Source organism: Chrysochloris asiatica, unplaced genomic scaffold (genome assembly GCF_000296735.1).
Source record: "Chrysochloris asiatica unplaced genomic scaffold, ChrAsi1.0 scaffold00085, whole genome shotgun sequence".
Taxonomy (NCBI): domain Eukaryota; kingdom Metazoa; phylum Chordata; class Mammalia; order Afrosoricida; family Chrysochloridae; genus Chrysochloris; species Chrysochloris asiatica.
Genome location: NW_006408603.1, coordinates 11,694,414 through 11,709,379, shown reverse-complemented (window position 1 = coordinate 11,709,379; position 14,966 = coordinate 11,694,414). Strand labels below are relative to the sequence as shown.

Below are 14,966 nucleotides of genomic sequence, written 5' to 3'. Positions count from 1 at the left end.
CCGACTCGACAGCACTTAACAACAACAACAATGTGATTGTAGCGTAGTGCTTACAAATCGGGCTGCAAACCTTAAGGTCAGCAGTTTGAAACTACCAGCTGTTCAGCAGAAGATGAGGCTTGCTGCTCCCGTAAAGATTTACACCCTCGGAAACCCTGTACAGGGTCGTTATGGGTCGGAACCGACTCGACGGAACTTAACAACAACAACAACAACAACAATGTGATTACTGAGGAGCTCTGGTAGAATAGTGGTTACGAGTTGGGCTCCTAACCTCAAGGTTGACAGTTCAAAACTACTAGCTGTTCCGCAAGAGAAAGATGAAACTTTTTGCTTCCATAAAGATTTACAGCCTCAAAAGCCCTATGATGGATCGCTATGAGTTGGAACCGACTCCACTGTATCACAAACCAGTGTGATGGCTGGAACTACAGTTGCCTTGGCAGGGCCAGCCCAAATGATTTTTTGGACAGTATACGCCCCACGACCCAGACATTCCCCACTCCTGGTGTAAAGGAACCCAGGTAATGTTTTGTGTGTTGATGTTGTACCCTGTAGCATTGCCATTTTTTTTTTTTTTTTTTAGTTCCAACAGTTTCTGTGGAACCTTTTGGATTTCATAGTATTTTAAGTAGAGTAGATCATGTCATTGACAAATAGATTACAGTTTCACTTCCTCCTTTCTAATTTGTATACCTTTTATTTTTCTTTCTTGTTTCATTACTCTGATTAGAATTTCCAGTACAATGCAGAATAGGAGTAGAGACACTATGCATTCTTGTCACATTCCTAGTTCCAGGGGGGGGGAAGGCTCTCAGCTTTCTGCATTGAGTATAAAGTTGGCTGTTGGTTTTGCATAAATGCCCTTAATTATGTTGAGAATTTTCCCTTTTGTTCTTATTTTGTTGAGAGTTATATCAGGAAAATATTTGAATTTTATCAAATTCTGTTTTTGCATCAATTGATATGATCATATGATTCTTTTCCTTGTTTTATTCGTGTGTGGATTACATTTATTGATTTTCTAATATTGAAACACACTTGTAATGTTGGTATGAATTCCCACTTGGTCATGATGTATTTTTATTATTATTATTATATGTTGTGCAAGTCAATTGACTAGAATTTTGTTGAAAAAGTTTTTTATCTGTATTCACAAGGGCTAATGGTCTGTAATTTTTTATTTTACTTATTTTTGTATATAATGTTTTTGCCTGGTTTAAGAGTCAGGGTTACGCTGGCTTCATAGACAGTGTCCACAGTCCTTCTTCAGTTACGTTTTTGAAAAGATTGGATAGGATTAGTGTTAAATCTTTTCTAAATGTTTGGTAGAACTATCTAGGTTAACCATTTTTGTCGTCACAATTTTTTTTTTCTTAAATATCTTCTATGTCTTCTTTTGTGATGGGTCTGTTTAAATTTTATGGCTCTTTTTGTATTAGCTAATTACATAGTATGTTTATAGGAATTTGTCTGTTTTATCTAGGTTTTCAAATTTGTTGAAGTACAATTTTTTTTTCATAGTAGTTAGTTGTAATCTGCTTTATTTATGTTGGTTTGGTTACAAAGTCACCAAATTCATTTCTTAATTTGATTATGTGCCTTTTTTATTTTTCTTTTGTCAGTCCAGCCAGTGGTTTGTCTATTTTATTGATTCTTTCAAGAACCAACTTTTAGTTTTATTGAGTCTTTCTATCATTTTCCTTTTTATGTATACCTGTCCTCATCGTATTTCCTTTTCTCTGGTTGTGGTATTAAAGTCCCATACTATTATTGTGGAGTTATTTATTTCTCCTTTTATATTATCCATAATTTGTTTCAGTATACTTGGTGCACTGATGTTAAGATCATATATACTTATAATTGTTATATCTTCTTGCTGAATTGGCCTTTTTATTATTATGCAATGTCCTTCTTCATCTCCTGTAGTAATTTTTTATTTAAAGTCTGTTTTATCTGGCATCCGTATACCACCTCTGCCCTTTTATGTTTACTGACTTCATGGAATATTTTTCTCCAATCCTTTATTTTCCATCTATTTGTGTTCTTCTGTCTAAGGTGTGTTTCTTGTAGACAACAAAAGTGTGGATCATGTTTTTAGTAATCCAGTCTCCCACTCTCTGCCTTTTGGGTTAGATTATTTACAATTAAGGTTATTACTGAAAATGAAGTGTCTGCCTCACCCTCACCAATTTTGCAGCTGGTGTTTTTTATCTTCTTTGTTTTTTTAAAATTTTTATTATGAAGGTTGTTGTTTTTTTGTTGTTGTTGTATTTGACTGCATTCTTATGATAAGCCTTTTTTACTAACTTTCTTATTTTCTTCTGGTGTTTCTTCTTGGTAATTTCTTAGAGGTTACCTAATATGTATACTTTATACAACTTACAATTGCAACATTTGACATATGAACAACAGTTAACATAATAAATTTATTCCATAGAATTCTCCCCACCTCATTTCTGTTGGTGTGTCTCTGTTAATATCAATATAAAAACTTATATTGGAATAGTTTATTTTATAATTACTCTTTAATACTTGATGTTCTATTACCTACAGAATGTAATTTATTCCTTGAAAATATCATTTACCTGGTCTTTATGATTATGATATTATATTTTTTAAGATCCATCTCACTCTTATTTTTTACTTATTCTTTTATCTGTGTATTGTTGTTGTTGAGTGCCATCGAGTCGGGTCCGACCCATAGCGACCCTGTACAGGGTTTCCGAGGGTGTAAATCTTTACGGGAGTAGAAAGCCTCATCTTTCTCCCGCGGAGCGGCTCGTAGTTTCGAACCACTGACCTTAAGGTTCGCAGCCCGATTCGTAACCACTACGTAATAGAAATGAGTATTTACTTAATGTTCTTGCCTTTCCATTCGGAGTATTTCCTTAGCAGTACTTCCAGAACTGGTTTGGTGGTGGCAAATCCCAGAGCTTCTGTTTGTTTGGGAATGTCTTGATTTCTCCCTCATTTTTGAATGACAACTTGGATGGCTAAAGAATTCTTGGTTGGCAATTGTGTTCTTTCAGTGTTTGGTACATAGCACTTCCTTGTCTCTAGCTTCTAGAGTTCCAGGGGGGAAACCACGATAATTCTTGGTATGTTATATTACATTTTTCTCTTGCTGTTTTCCAATTGTTCTTCCCTGTCATTAATTTTCAAGAAACTTACTAGGATATGGCACAGAGTTGATCTTTGGGTGTCTCTTTTAATTGGGTTCATGTAGTTTCCGTTTTGCAGGCTTGGTTCTTTATTCTGATCTGGGAATCTCTCTGATTATCTCTTGGAAAATCATTTCTATGTCTTTATTATTGTCATGGTGACATGACAATTATTGTAGGATTCCAGTAATCCTAATGTTAGATTTCTTAATCAAATCCCAGATTTCCTTTTGAGTTTGTTTGCCTTTCTTTTTTTTCTCTTGCTTCTCTTGAGACTTGATAAGTTCAGTTATTTCGTCTTCTAGTTAATTTATTGTCTTCCATCTATTCAGCTCTATTGTTGAGTGTTTCTCTTGATTTTTCTAATTCATTTGTTTTATTCTTCAATTCCAGCAGCTCTTTTTTGTTGTTGTTGTTTAATGTTAATTTGCATATGTAATACCTCATTTTGTTCATCCATTTGTTTCCTAATCTCAACAAGTTTGTTTTATGTATGCTTTTTGCTTTCTTTAAACATTTTTATAATCATAGTCTGAAAATGATCAATTCTATGCATTGTTCTGGCCTCCATAGAAGAAACTTCTTCTTCATATTTTGTTTCTGACTGATCTTTCTTCTCCTGTGATAAAGTGTTTTACTTTTTGTTGAACTTGGGCCATTTGGTTGTCTTCAGGGTTTTTTTACTTTAAATTTTGTTTTGTTTTGTGTGAAATTTTTCTGACTGGGTTCCCTGGTGGTGTAGAAGACAAATGTCTACCTGCCAATGGAAAAGCCAGGATCTATACCAGTAGCCATTCCTTTGGACAAAAGTGCACCAACCTGTCTCCATAAAGCCTCACAGTCCTGGGACTCCCACAGGCAGCTCCACACAGCCTCACAGGGACAGACTATGAGTTAAACTCAACCCAGAGGCTTGATATCTTCTCCTGAGAGCCACTAAGGTGCCCTTTCATCTTCAGTCTTTCCAATGCTTATTCAGAAGCTCAGGACTTTTGTTCTCTGAAATTCAATATGCATGCATTAGGGGGCAGAGGCTCAGTGTTGGCAGATACTGACTTAAGTGATAGGACTTGACTTTCATGTGTGAAAGTCAGGAGTTCTCTGTCTTTCCATCATAGATGCTCCTACAAAGACTAACCCATGGTGCCTCATTTTGTGTCATTTCCTCTGGGCTATGTGTCCCATAAGTCTGCAGTGCTATCCTTACCACAATGCGCTTGCTGTTCCTTTCAGTCCTAGCACTCATCCATCTCAGACCTTAGCAAGATTCAACAAGATTCTCTCACACCACCAGTTTCCCTTTACCTCTTTCCAATTGCATGTCCTATGAACTCCCACCACCACTTGATAATGCCTTAAAGAAAATTAGACTACAGGTTTCTTAAATTAGCTCCTTTTCCATGTTCCTTGTGTAGGGTGTTAGCCAGCACTGTCCCAAAATGGCTGGAATGAACAAGCCCTCTTAAAGTTAGCAAGTATGTTCTCTAATCTTCTGTACCATCTCTACTCCCCTCCCCTGTTTCTGAACTTACCCAGTTTCTCCAGTACTTCAGCTGCCATCTGGAGTTCTGAGATCTCAGTCTGTATTTGTTTTTATTCATTATTCAATGATTTAATTGCTGGAGGAGTAGATGGGAGCCTCCATTCACTCGCCATTTTGCTCCACCTCTCCTGATTTGTATTTGGAAGCTCTGCCAAACTGTGATAGAACTCTAGCAGATGTGACATTTAATGCTATCAACAAAGACCTCTGCCTAATCACAGTTGAATGAAGGCAGAACAGCTGGTCAATACAACTGAGAATCTACTGAGAATTTACGGAAGAGCTATTTAATGTCTCCCTCAAAAGTGGAGATATGAATTACATTTTGAGGAGCACAGAATGCAGCATTGTTTACAAAGTTTACTATGTTTCCCTTAGCTGTTCTTTTCTATGTGAAGAGTCAAGAAACCAAACTTAGCCTAGAGTTGACTTCAACTTATAGTAACCCTATGTTGTTGTTGTTAAGTGCCATTGAGTCATTTCTGATTTACAGCCACCCTATACAGCATTTCTGAGGAGTGACTGGTGAATTTGAACCACCAACCTTGCAGTTAAAACTGACCTTTATGAGTGCTTATCCCACAGCACCACACCAGGACAGAGTTGGTGGAAAGCCCCATAGGGTTTCCAAGACTGTGATCTTTATAGAAGCAGACTTCCACATCATTTTTCAGTGGGATTGAACTGCCAAAATTTCAGTTAGCAACCAAGTACTTAACCACTGTATCTCCAGGACTCTTTTATGTGATGAGTAATAGTCTATAAATCAGAAGACCTAGAACTAGAGCTAGATGAAGAAATTGTTTTCCATTTCTTCATCTATAGCTAAGCCAGATGGCTTCTAACCTGTCCTATAAAACTCCCATTTTATTGTTTCTATGGAAGCAAAGAAGAACAAATTACATGAAAATGCTGTCTTTAGTTCCTTTTACTCTATACTTTAATTGTAATACTAGTGGGTCTCTATCAGATCACGGTATTCTGTATTTACTCCCCAAGAAGGTACTCCTCAATTATATTTTAATTTAAAGCACTGACCAAACCCACAGCCATCGAGTTGATTTTGACTAATAGTGATCCGAGCCAGAAGCTCCAAGGCTGAAAGTCCTTCCAGGAACAGAAAGCCTCTTCTTTCTTTTATGGAGTGCCCAGTGGATTAGAATTGCTGACCATGTGGTTTGCAGCCCAACATGTAGCATTGTGGTTATAAGTCGTTTGCATGTCATAGTGACCCTATACACAACACACTACACTACAGTCACCTCTAATTCCCATAGCTCTGCACCTGAAATTCATTATCTAGAATCACCAAGCTATCTTCATTGCTATGGATGACTCCTGCTCAATGTCTTTATCATTTTACCTGCAGCACCAGCAATGAAATCCCTAGTCCTCCCTTCTGGGTCCAGTTTTACTTCCCTATTGATGTACTATTGCAACTGATTTTCAATTATCTTCAGCAAAATTTTACTTTCATGTGTTATTAATGATACTGTTAGAAGATTTCTGTATTCTGTTCAGTGACCTCTCTGGAATGGATACAAATATGGATCTCTTCCAATCGGTTGATCAGGTAGCTGTCTTCCAAATTTCTGGGTATAGATGAATGCCAACAAGGTTGCATCAGTTTGTTGAAAGATTTCAATATGTATTCCATCGATTCCTCAAGACTTGTTTCTCATGAATGCCTTCAGTACAGCTTGAACTTCTCTCTTCAGTACCATCAGTTCTTGATCAAATGCTACCTCCTGAAATGGTTGAACATTGACCATTTCTTTTTGGTACGGAAGCTCTGTGATTACTTTCATTTTCTTTTGATAATTTCTGCATCATTCAATATTGTGTCCTTGGAATCGTTCAGTATTGCAAACCAAGACTTGAATTCTTCTTCAGTTCTTTCAGCTTGAGAAATTCTGAATATGTTCTTCCCTTTTGATTTACTATCTTCAGGTCTTTGCATATTTCATTATAATATTTGACTTTGTCTACTCGAGCTGCCCTTTTGAAATTTTCTATTCAGCTCTTTGACTTCCTCACTTCTTTTATTTGCTTTAATATCTCTACACTGCAGAGCAAGTTTCAGAGTTTCATTTTACATCCATTTTGGTCTTTTATTTCCTGTCTTTTTAATGAGCTTTAGCTCTCATCCTATGTATGATGTTCTTGATGTCATCCCTCAACCCCTCTGGTCTTCTATCATTAGTGTCTAATGCCTCAAATCTGTTCTTAAGATGGCCTCTAAATTCAGGTGGGATTTGTTCAAAGTCATATTTTTACTCTCATGATATGTTTGAATCACCAAATTTGTGGTTCAAACAGAATGGGTGTTTCAGTGCTTTCCTATAGTGCCATACCAGTATCTTCGATAAAGGTGAGCATGTGAACCAAACGCTGCTGTTAGGATAAAGGACTATTACTGGGACAATGTTGTTAAGGAAGAGGCGTTAAACAGGTAAAAGGAAATCTCTTCTTGTGTCCTCCTACCTTTCCCTGTTTCCTCTAGTGTCCCCTATTGGTTAATGCAGTTGGCAACTTGCTGAGTTCCAGCCTCAAATCAGAAGGGTGGATTTAAGAGTTGACAGACAGTTGTTTAACAAAAATCACAAATGCACTTTCTCATTCTTTCATTTTATTCATACAGTCTCCCCATCCATAATGCTATTTTTATCAGTATCTTCCAGATGTTCAAATATAACTTCTTCCCTATAATCTTCCATAATCTTACCAAGAATGAGTATTTACACAAACATCTGAGTTCCCACATTGTGGTTATGAGTCGTCTGCATCTCATAGTGACCCTATACACAACACAATGAAACACTGGACAGTCCTGTGCCATCTTCAAAATGGTCGTTATGTTTGAGGCAATTGTTACTGCCACGATGTCAACCCATCTTGTTGGGGGGAGTCTTCCTCTTTTTTTCTGACCTTCCATTATCCCAGGCATGATGTTCTTTTCCAGGGAATGACCCTTCATGACAACATGTCCTAAGTATGAGAGGTTAAGTCTCACTATACTTGCTTCTAAGGAGCCTTCTTGCTGTATTTCTTCCACGACAAATTTGTTTGTTCATCTGGTAGTTCATGGTACTTTCAGTATTCTTATTCTACACCATAATTGAAATGCATTGATACTTCTGTGATTTTCTTTATTTGTTGTCCAACTTTCAAAAGCATATAAGGCAATTGAAAATACCATGACATGAGTCCGGTGCACCTTAGTCTTTAAACTGACATCTTTACTCTTGAACACTTTAAAGAGTTTTTTTTGCAGCAGATTGTCCAAGGCAATATTTCATTTGATATCTTGACTGCTGCTTCCATGAGCATTGATTGTAGACCCAAGTAAATGAAATCTTTGTCAACTTCAATCTTTTCTTCATTTATCATGATGTTATTTATTGGTCCAGTTGTGAGAATTTTTGCTTTCTTTGCATTGAGCTTCATTCTTTGGCCTTCATCAGCAAGTGCCTCAAGTCCTCTTCACTTTCAGCAAGCAAGATGTACCATCTGCATATCTTGGGTTGCTAATGAGCCTTCCTCCAATTCTGATGCCAAGTTCTTCTTCATATCATCCAGTTTCTTGGATTATTTGCTTAGTACACAGATTGAATTAATATGGTGAAAAGATACAGTCCTGTCATACACTTCTCCTGAGCTTACACTATGAAGTATTCCCTTGTTCTGTTCAAAAGTCTGCCTTGGTTCTTGCTCTGTGTGAAGGTTCTGCATAAGCACAATTAAGTATTCAGGAATTCTCATTCTTAGCAATGTTGTCCATAGTTTATCATGATCCACAAAATACAATGACTTGTACTTGCATTGTCAGTAAAACAAAAGTAAACATCTTTCTGGTATTCTCTGCTTTCAGTCAAGATCCATCTGATGTCAGCATTGATATCCCTTGACTTGTGTCCTCTTTTGAATACAGCTTGAGTTTATGGCAGTTCCTGTGTATTATCTTCAACAAATTTTACTTGCATATGCTGTTAGTGATATTATTTTTCCACACTTTATTGGGTCACCTTTCTTTGGAATGGGTACTAATATGAATCTCTTCCAGTCAGTTAGCCAGGTAGTTGTCTTCCAAATTTCTTGGCATAGAGTAGTGAGGACTTTCAGTGTTGTATTAGTTTGTTGAAGCATTTCAATTCTTATTCCATCAATTCCTGGAGCTTTGGTTTTCCCTAATGTCTTCGGTGTAGCTTGGACTTCTTCCTTTCTTGATCATATGCTACCTCCTGAAATTGTTGAATGTTGACCAGTGCTTTTTGGTATACTGGTGGTATGTCATGGATTCGGATCCAACTCATAGCAACCTGTATAGGATTTCCGAGGCTCATCTTTCTTCCGTGGAATAGCTGGTAGTTTCCAGCTACTGACCATGAGGTTAGCAGCCAGACTCATAACCACTATAGTACCTCGGTGTATTCCTTCCATCACCTTTTGATTCTTCTGGCATCATTCAATATTTTGAACATAGAATCTTTCAATATTGCAAGTCTATGCTTAATTTTTCCTTTCTTTTCTTTTTTTTTTTTTTTCAGTTCTTTCAGCTTGAGAAACACTGAGCATATTTTTCTCTTTTGGTTTCCTAACTCTAGATCTTTGCATATTTCATTATGGTTGTTAACTTTGTCTTCTCAAGATATGTTTTGAAATTTTATGTTCAGTTCTTTTATTTCTTCATTTCTTCCAGTCACCTTAGTTACTGTACATTAAGAGCAACTTTCAGAGTCTCTTCTGACATTCACTTTGTTCTTTCTTTCCTATCTTCTTAATGACCTTTTGCTATCTTCATATACGATGTTCTTGATTATCATTCCACAACTCCTCTAGCCTTCGATCATTAGTGTTCAATTGGTTAAATCTGTTCTTGAGGTGGTCTCCAAATTCAGCCAGGATATGCTCAAGGTCTTATTACTGCTCTTGTGGACTTATTTTCATTTGCTACAGCTTCAACCTGAACTTGCATATGAGCATTTGATGATCTGTCCCACAGTCGGCCCCTGGCCTTATGTTGACTGATGATACCAAGCTTATTATTACTAAAGAAGTCATTGATCTTGCAAAATTCCATCATGCAATTTCCAAAATTATTTCTAACATCCATGCCATATTTTCGAACTACAGATCTTTCATCTTTGTTTCTTTTTATTTATTGTGCCATAGTTATTTCTGTATATTTTTGTTTGTTTTCCACCGAACTGTGAGCTCCTTTACAGTAGGTAGAGTTAAACCACAGGATCTTAAAGAGCATCTGGTACACAGCAGACCTTGGTTGAGATCGATGGAATCAATAAGATCTTTTTACTGTAATTTATACTAGGTCATTTCTAGTGTGTGTTTTATCTTCCCAACTAGATTTGAACTCCATAAGAGCAGAAATCATGTTTTATATTTGTTTTGTTTTACTAATTTTATTTGTGAATAAGGAGTCAGGTGTGGTGCTGTAGGTTAATACCCTGGACTGCAAAGTCAGTTTGAACTGCAAGGTCAGCTCCTCAGAAACACTATACAGGGTCATTATGAGTTGGAAAAGACTCAACAGTACTTAACAACAACAATCTATGAATCAGAATTGACTTGACAGAAATGGATTTTTTGTTGCTATTTTTGATTTAGTACTAGATTTCATATGCTGAAGAAAAGTTCAATGATATTTGTTAATCATCTACTTTATTCATTAACCACTACAATATTTGGTCAAAATGGCATGAAGATGAAGCATGAAATTTGATAATAGCTGGTAAAATCTATAGTTAGGTTTAGATGTGCTTCTTGCGTGTGATTTCAACAGTTACCGGTAGCAGAGCATGTGGTAAAGGTCTCTATTTCTTAAAAGGATACAACAATCAAGAGATTAAATGTAATAAATTTTATAGTAAGTTTTAAAGAAATTAAATATATTCTAGGTTTCTTTTTTTTTCTGTTAACTTTTTATAGAAAACACTCTTCTCCAAATCATGAGACTCCTAATCCTGGACTACATTTGTGCCTTGTATATTTCTCACAATCATTAAATAATCAAATAGTTTGTTGTTGTTGTTAAGTGCCATCGAGTTGGTTATGACTCATAGTCATCCCATATAAGGTTTCTGAGGTATTAAATCTTCATGGGACTAGAAAGTCTTACCTTTCTCCAGCAAAGCAGCTGGCGGGCCTAAACTTCAGATCTTATAGTTCTCAGTTCAGTCTTATTGTATGGATCCACTGCGTTCACAATCATCTAGTAGATAATTTAAATTTAGGAACAGTAAATGTCAACTTAATCACTAGCTTCTTAAATAAGGAAATCCATGTTCAACAACTTATTTATATTCAGGTCCAAGAAGAAGAAAAATCGTTTTTTGTTTTTTTTCATTCTTTTTTAAGAGGAGTGATATTTAATTAACTATTGATTTCTTCTCAATTATTCAAGGAAAGCAATTATCGATATTGATGGAACAGATATTTTCCTACCTCTAGTGCCCAAACGAAAGGAAATATCCCATTCAGCAATCTGCTGCCTGGAACAAGAATTGCTGAGAATCTTTAACTTTAAATGGAAGCAGTTATTTGGATCTGTTTATCCCATGTTGCCCCAATTAAGCAGATATTTCCTGAAGTGTAAGCAAAACAAAATCCTCAAAACCTACATATGCTTTCCAAATTAACAACAACAAAAAAGAGGGGGCTTTTATCACTTCTGACCATGAGACTCACTGCTCTACACTTGTAAACTTTCTCTCACAACTGCAAATCTTGGCACTTTTAACGATGACACATAAAATACTATCATTTGGGTCTAATGTTTGAGATTTCTAAACCACCCAGTGAAAGGTAGCTTATATAGTCTCTAGAACCCCTTGCATATCAATTACTTTGAGTCTAAAACGATTTAATGTGCTTTCATATTCACATCTGACATTTATAGATAGTAAGTTGAGTCCTGCTGTGGTGCTGTAAGGATAAGCATTGGACTGCTAATGGAAAGGTAGGCAATTCAAAACCCACTAAGTGCTCCTTGGGAGTCCTATATAGGGCTCACTATGAGTCAGAAATGACTTGATGGCACATAATAACAAGGTTAGCTACATTTGAAAATTATACCAGTGTGTCAACTGTGCTAGAGATCATCAAGGAATTGCTGAGGAAAGTGGTAAACAGGCCCTGTGTAGGGTATTTTGTTATTTACTTAGTGGATCTCTACTACCACCATCTTTTCTCAGCTTATATGCACTCAGAACATTAGCATGCTTGTGTATAAGAAACTTCGTTGGAAGGTGATGTGACCTGTGAATATGATTAATGGATAAGGCAAGATTCTCTATTCAATTACTGCTTGGAAGGCGGGAGCTACCTTTAAAAATACTTTGTACTTAATAGTAACGTATGTGTGAGAGAGAGTGCGTTTGTGTATGTTTAATTCACATGAGAATTTGACCCCTAGGGGAATTTGGCCATGCCATTTCTTAAACATGAAAACTGCTGTACTTTATACAAAGCTACTATTTCTGCTCTGCCCCCAATCTCCTTCTAGAGTGATTCTATATGTTAAACGCTTAAGCAGCATATGTTGCTGGGAAATGTTCTTGGCTCTTTTACTCTTTGCTGTTGTTTTAATTTCCCTGGGTTCTATTTAACATTCTGCTAAATCAGTGAAACCTTGATTATCCAGAAGAATAGGAGACATGGAATTAATGAGTATAACCAGAATTTTTTAAAAGATAAAGAACTATTAAAGGGGGAAAGTTGCATGACAAGAACCATGAATGAATTTTCGTTTGTGAAACTGCTTTTCTTGATTCAGTCAGTGTTTTGTTTTTAAATTAATTGGTGGAGTCAATGAATTTTGGTAGAGTTTCACCAGTTGTATTTGCTTCTAAGTCCCAGAAACCAAGTCAATTTACAAAATGATAAAAATCCTAATATAGAGTGCTCTAATGTGACTGCTCTTCCTCACACTCCTCCTGCCTGGCTGCTGCCTGCATAGAGCATGCTGCCTTCATCCTGTCCCGCCCCCTTCATCTCTGCGTTCCCCTGCTGTCTCCAGCCCTCCTGCATGCCATGACTGGGATCCAGCCCAGGGAGAATGGCCCACCCTTTAAAGGTTCCCCCTCATTTTAACAACATTGCTTGGCATTTTAATCACCATTCATTTGGCTTCAATGCTTTGCATTCTTGTATCAGGCACTTGCCCTTTAAAAAACCAGGAGACCACTGTAGGTCCGAGTCCCATGAAGAGAAAGTTAGTACCATACCAGGAATATCACATTTCCTTGTGTTCCATGGCCTGAGATGGACAATGATAGCATCCAAGATTGCAGGGGGGGAAATCTATATAAAAGGGGCTAATACGATAAAAACAAAGGCAGCAACTACATTTGTTTGGAGATTGGGAGTCACATGCTGAGTTTGTTGGAGGGAAGGGAGACTCCAGATCGATAGAGATTTTTTTTTTAAGGTGAAAACATGATGTACCAGATGAACTTAAATTGATTCTGCTTCTCTCCCCGTATCCCACCCTCACCCTCCCCTCGTTTTGCAGCGAATGTCTGCGACAACGAGCTCTTGCACTGCCAGAACGGAGGGACGTGCCACAACAACGTGCGCTGCCAGTGCCCCGAGGCCTACACAGGCATCCTCTGCGAGAAGCTGCGCTGCGAGGAGGCAGGAAGCTGTGGCATCGACTCAGGCCAGGGTGCGCCCCGGCAGGGCTGCCCGGCGCTGCTGCTGCTGCTACTGCTGGCCGCTCTGCTGGGGACAGCCAGCTTCCTGGCCATCTAGGCATCTCATCCCGCCAGCGGACGGGCCTGTGCTGTGGGGAGAAGCAAACACAACCCAAGCTTTTGCTACTAACATAGGAAATACACACCCACACGACCCCCCCTCCCCCACTCCAACACAGTGTACAAACTACGAAGGCCTGACTGAACTAAGCCATATCTATCAACCGTGGACAGCACATCCGAGTCAAGACTGTTAATTTCTGACTCCAGAGGAGTTGGCAGCTGTTGATATTATCACTACAAATCATATTGCCAGCTGCAGAGCTTATTGTGGATTGGAAAGGCTGTGACAGCCCCCACCCCAAACACGAATGACAAAAACAAACAAATCAACCAATCAACAAACATTGGCTACTCTAATGTGGTGCGCCCGCAGTACCACTCTACCCAGTGTGTGGACCAACGAAACAGAAGCATTCTTTGCTGTCAGTGCATTGTGGGTATAAGGAAATCTGTTACGAGCTGCCATATTGGCCTGCTTCAGTCCCTGAATCCCTTCCAACCTGTGCTTTAGTGAACGTTGCTCTGTAACCCTTGTTGGTTCAAAGAGTTCTTTGTCTGATGTTAGTGATGCACATGTGTAACAGCCCCCTCCAAAAAGCTCAAGCCAGTCATACCCCTGTATATCTTAGCAGCACTGAGACACCCCAGTGCAAGCACACACCCACTGTACAAGAGTGGCTCTAGAAAAAACAAATGAAAGTGTATCTATCCTTTTGTATTCAAATGAAGTTATTTTTCTTGAAATACTGTAATATGTAGATTTTTTGTATTATTGCCAATTTGTGTTACCAGACAATCTGTTAATGTATCTAATTCCAATCAGCAAAGACTGACATTTTATTTTGTCTTCTTCCATTCTGTTTTCGTTTCATTGTGCAGAGATTTCTCTGTATGGGCAACGTGCTGGCATCAAAGAATATCAGTTTACATATATAACAAGTGTAATAAGATTCCACCAAAGGACATTCTAAATGTTTTCTTGTTGCTTTAACACTGGAAGATTTAAAGAATAAAAATTCCCGCATTAATGATTTCAGGAATTTGTATTGCAATTTCTTAAGATGAAAGGAGCAGCCGCCAAGCAGTTTTACACTCACTTTACTGATTTCTGTGTGGACTGAATACATTCAGCTGATGAATTTAGTACCCAGGAAGATGGATTGATGTTCACTAGCTTGGACAACTTCTGCAAAATATGAGACTATTTCCACTTGGGAAAAATTATAACAGCAAAAAAAAAAAAAAAAAAAAAAAATCTAAGTGATTGCCAAGATTATGCCAAAGCCTGTTGGTAGAGTACTAAGAGACTTTTATTTTCTAAGTCATGCTATTTTCACAGATTGATGGTGATCATGTGACTCTAGAGATGCTGATCTATGTATCTTTCCAATACAGTGTTTACATTGAGTATCATAAGAGGCAACCTGGGGAACCAGGGAAGTAGCAGGGAAATTGAGTGATAAGCAATTTGAATTTGAATATATT

The 14,966-nt window shown here is 37.6% G+C and overlaps 1 protein-coding gene across 1 annotated transcript in view; it reads left to right on the top strand.

The window, feature by feature from the left end:
- Positions 1-14,734, top strand: part of NTNG1 (netrin G1) — a 509,839-nt gene extending 495,105 nt beyond the window's left edge. The window contains exon 5 of the mRNA XM_006865985.1: positions 13,238-14,734. Coding sequence (XP_006866047.1) covers positions 13,238-13,476 — 239 coding nt within the window. The 3' untranslated portion in view covers positions 13,477-14,734. The remainder of the gene's footprint in view (positions 1-13,237) is intronic.
- Positions 14,735-14,966: the final 232 nt, after the last annotated feature.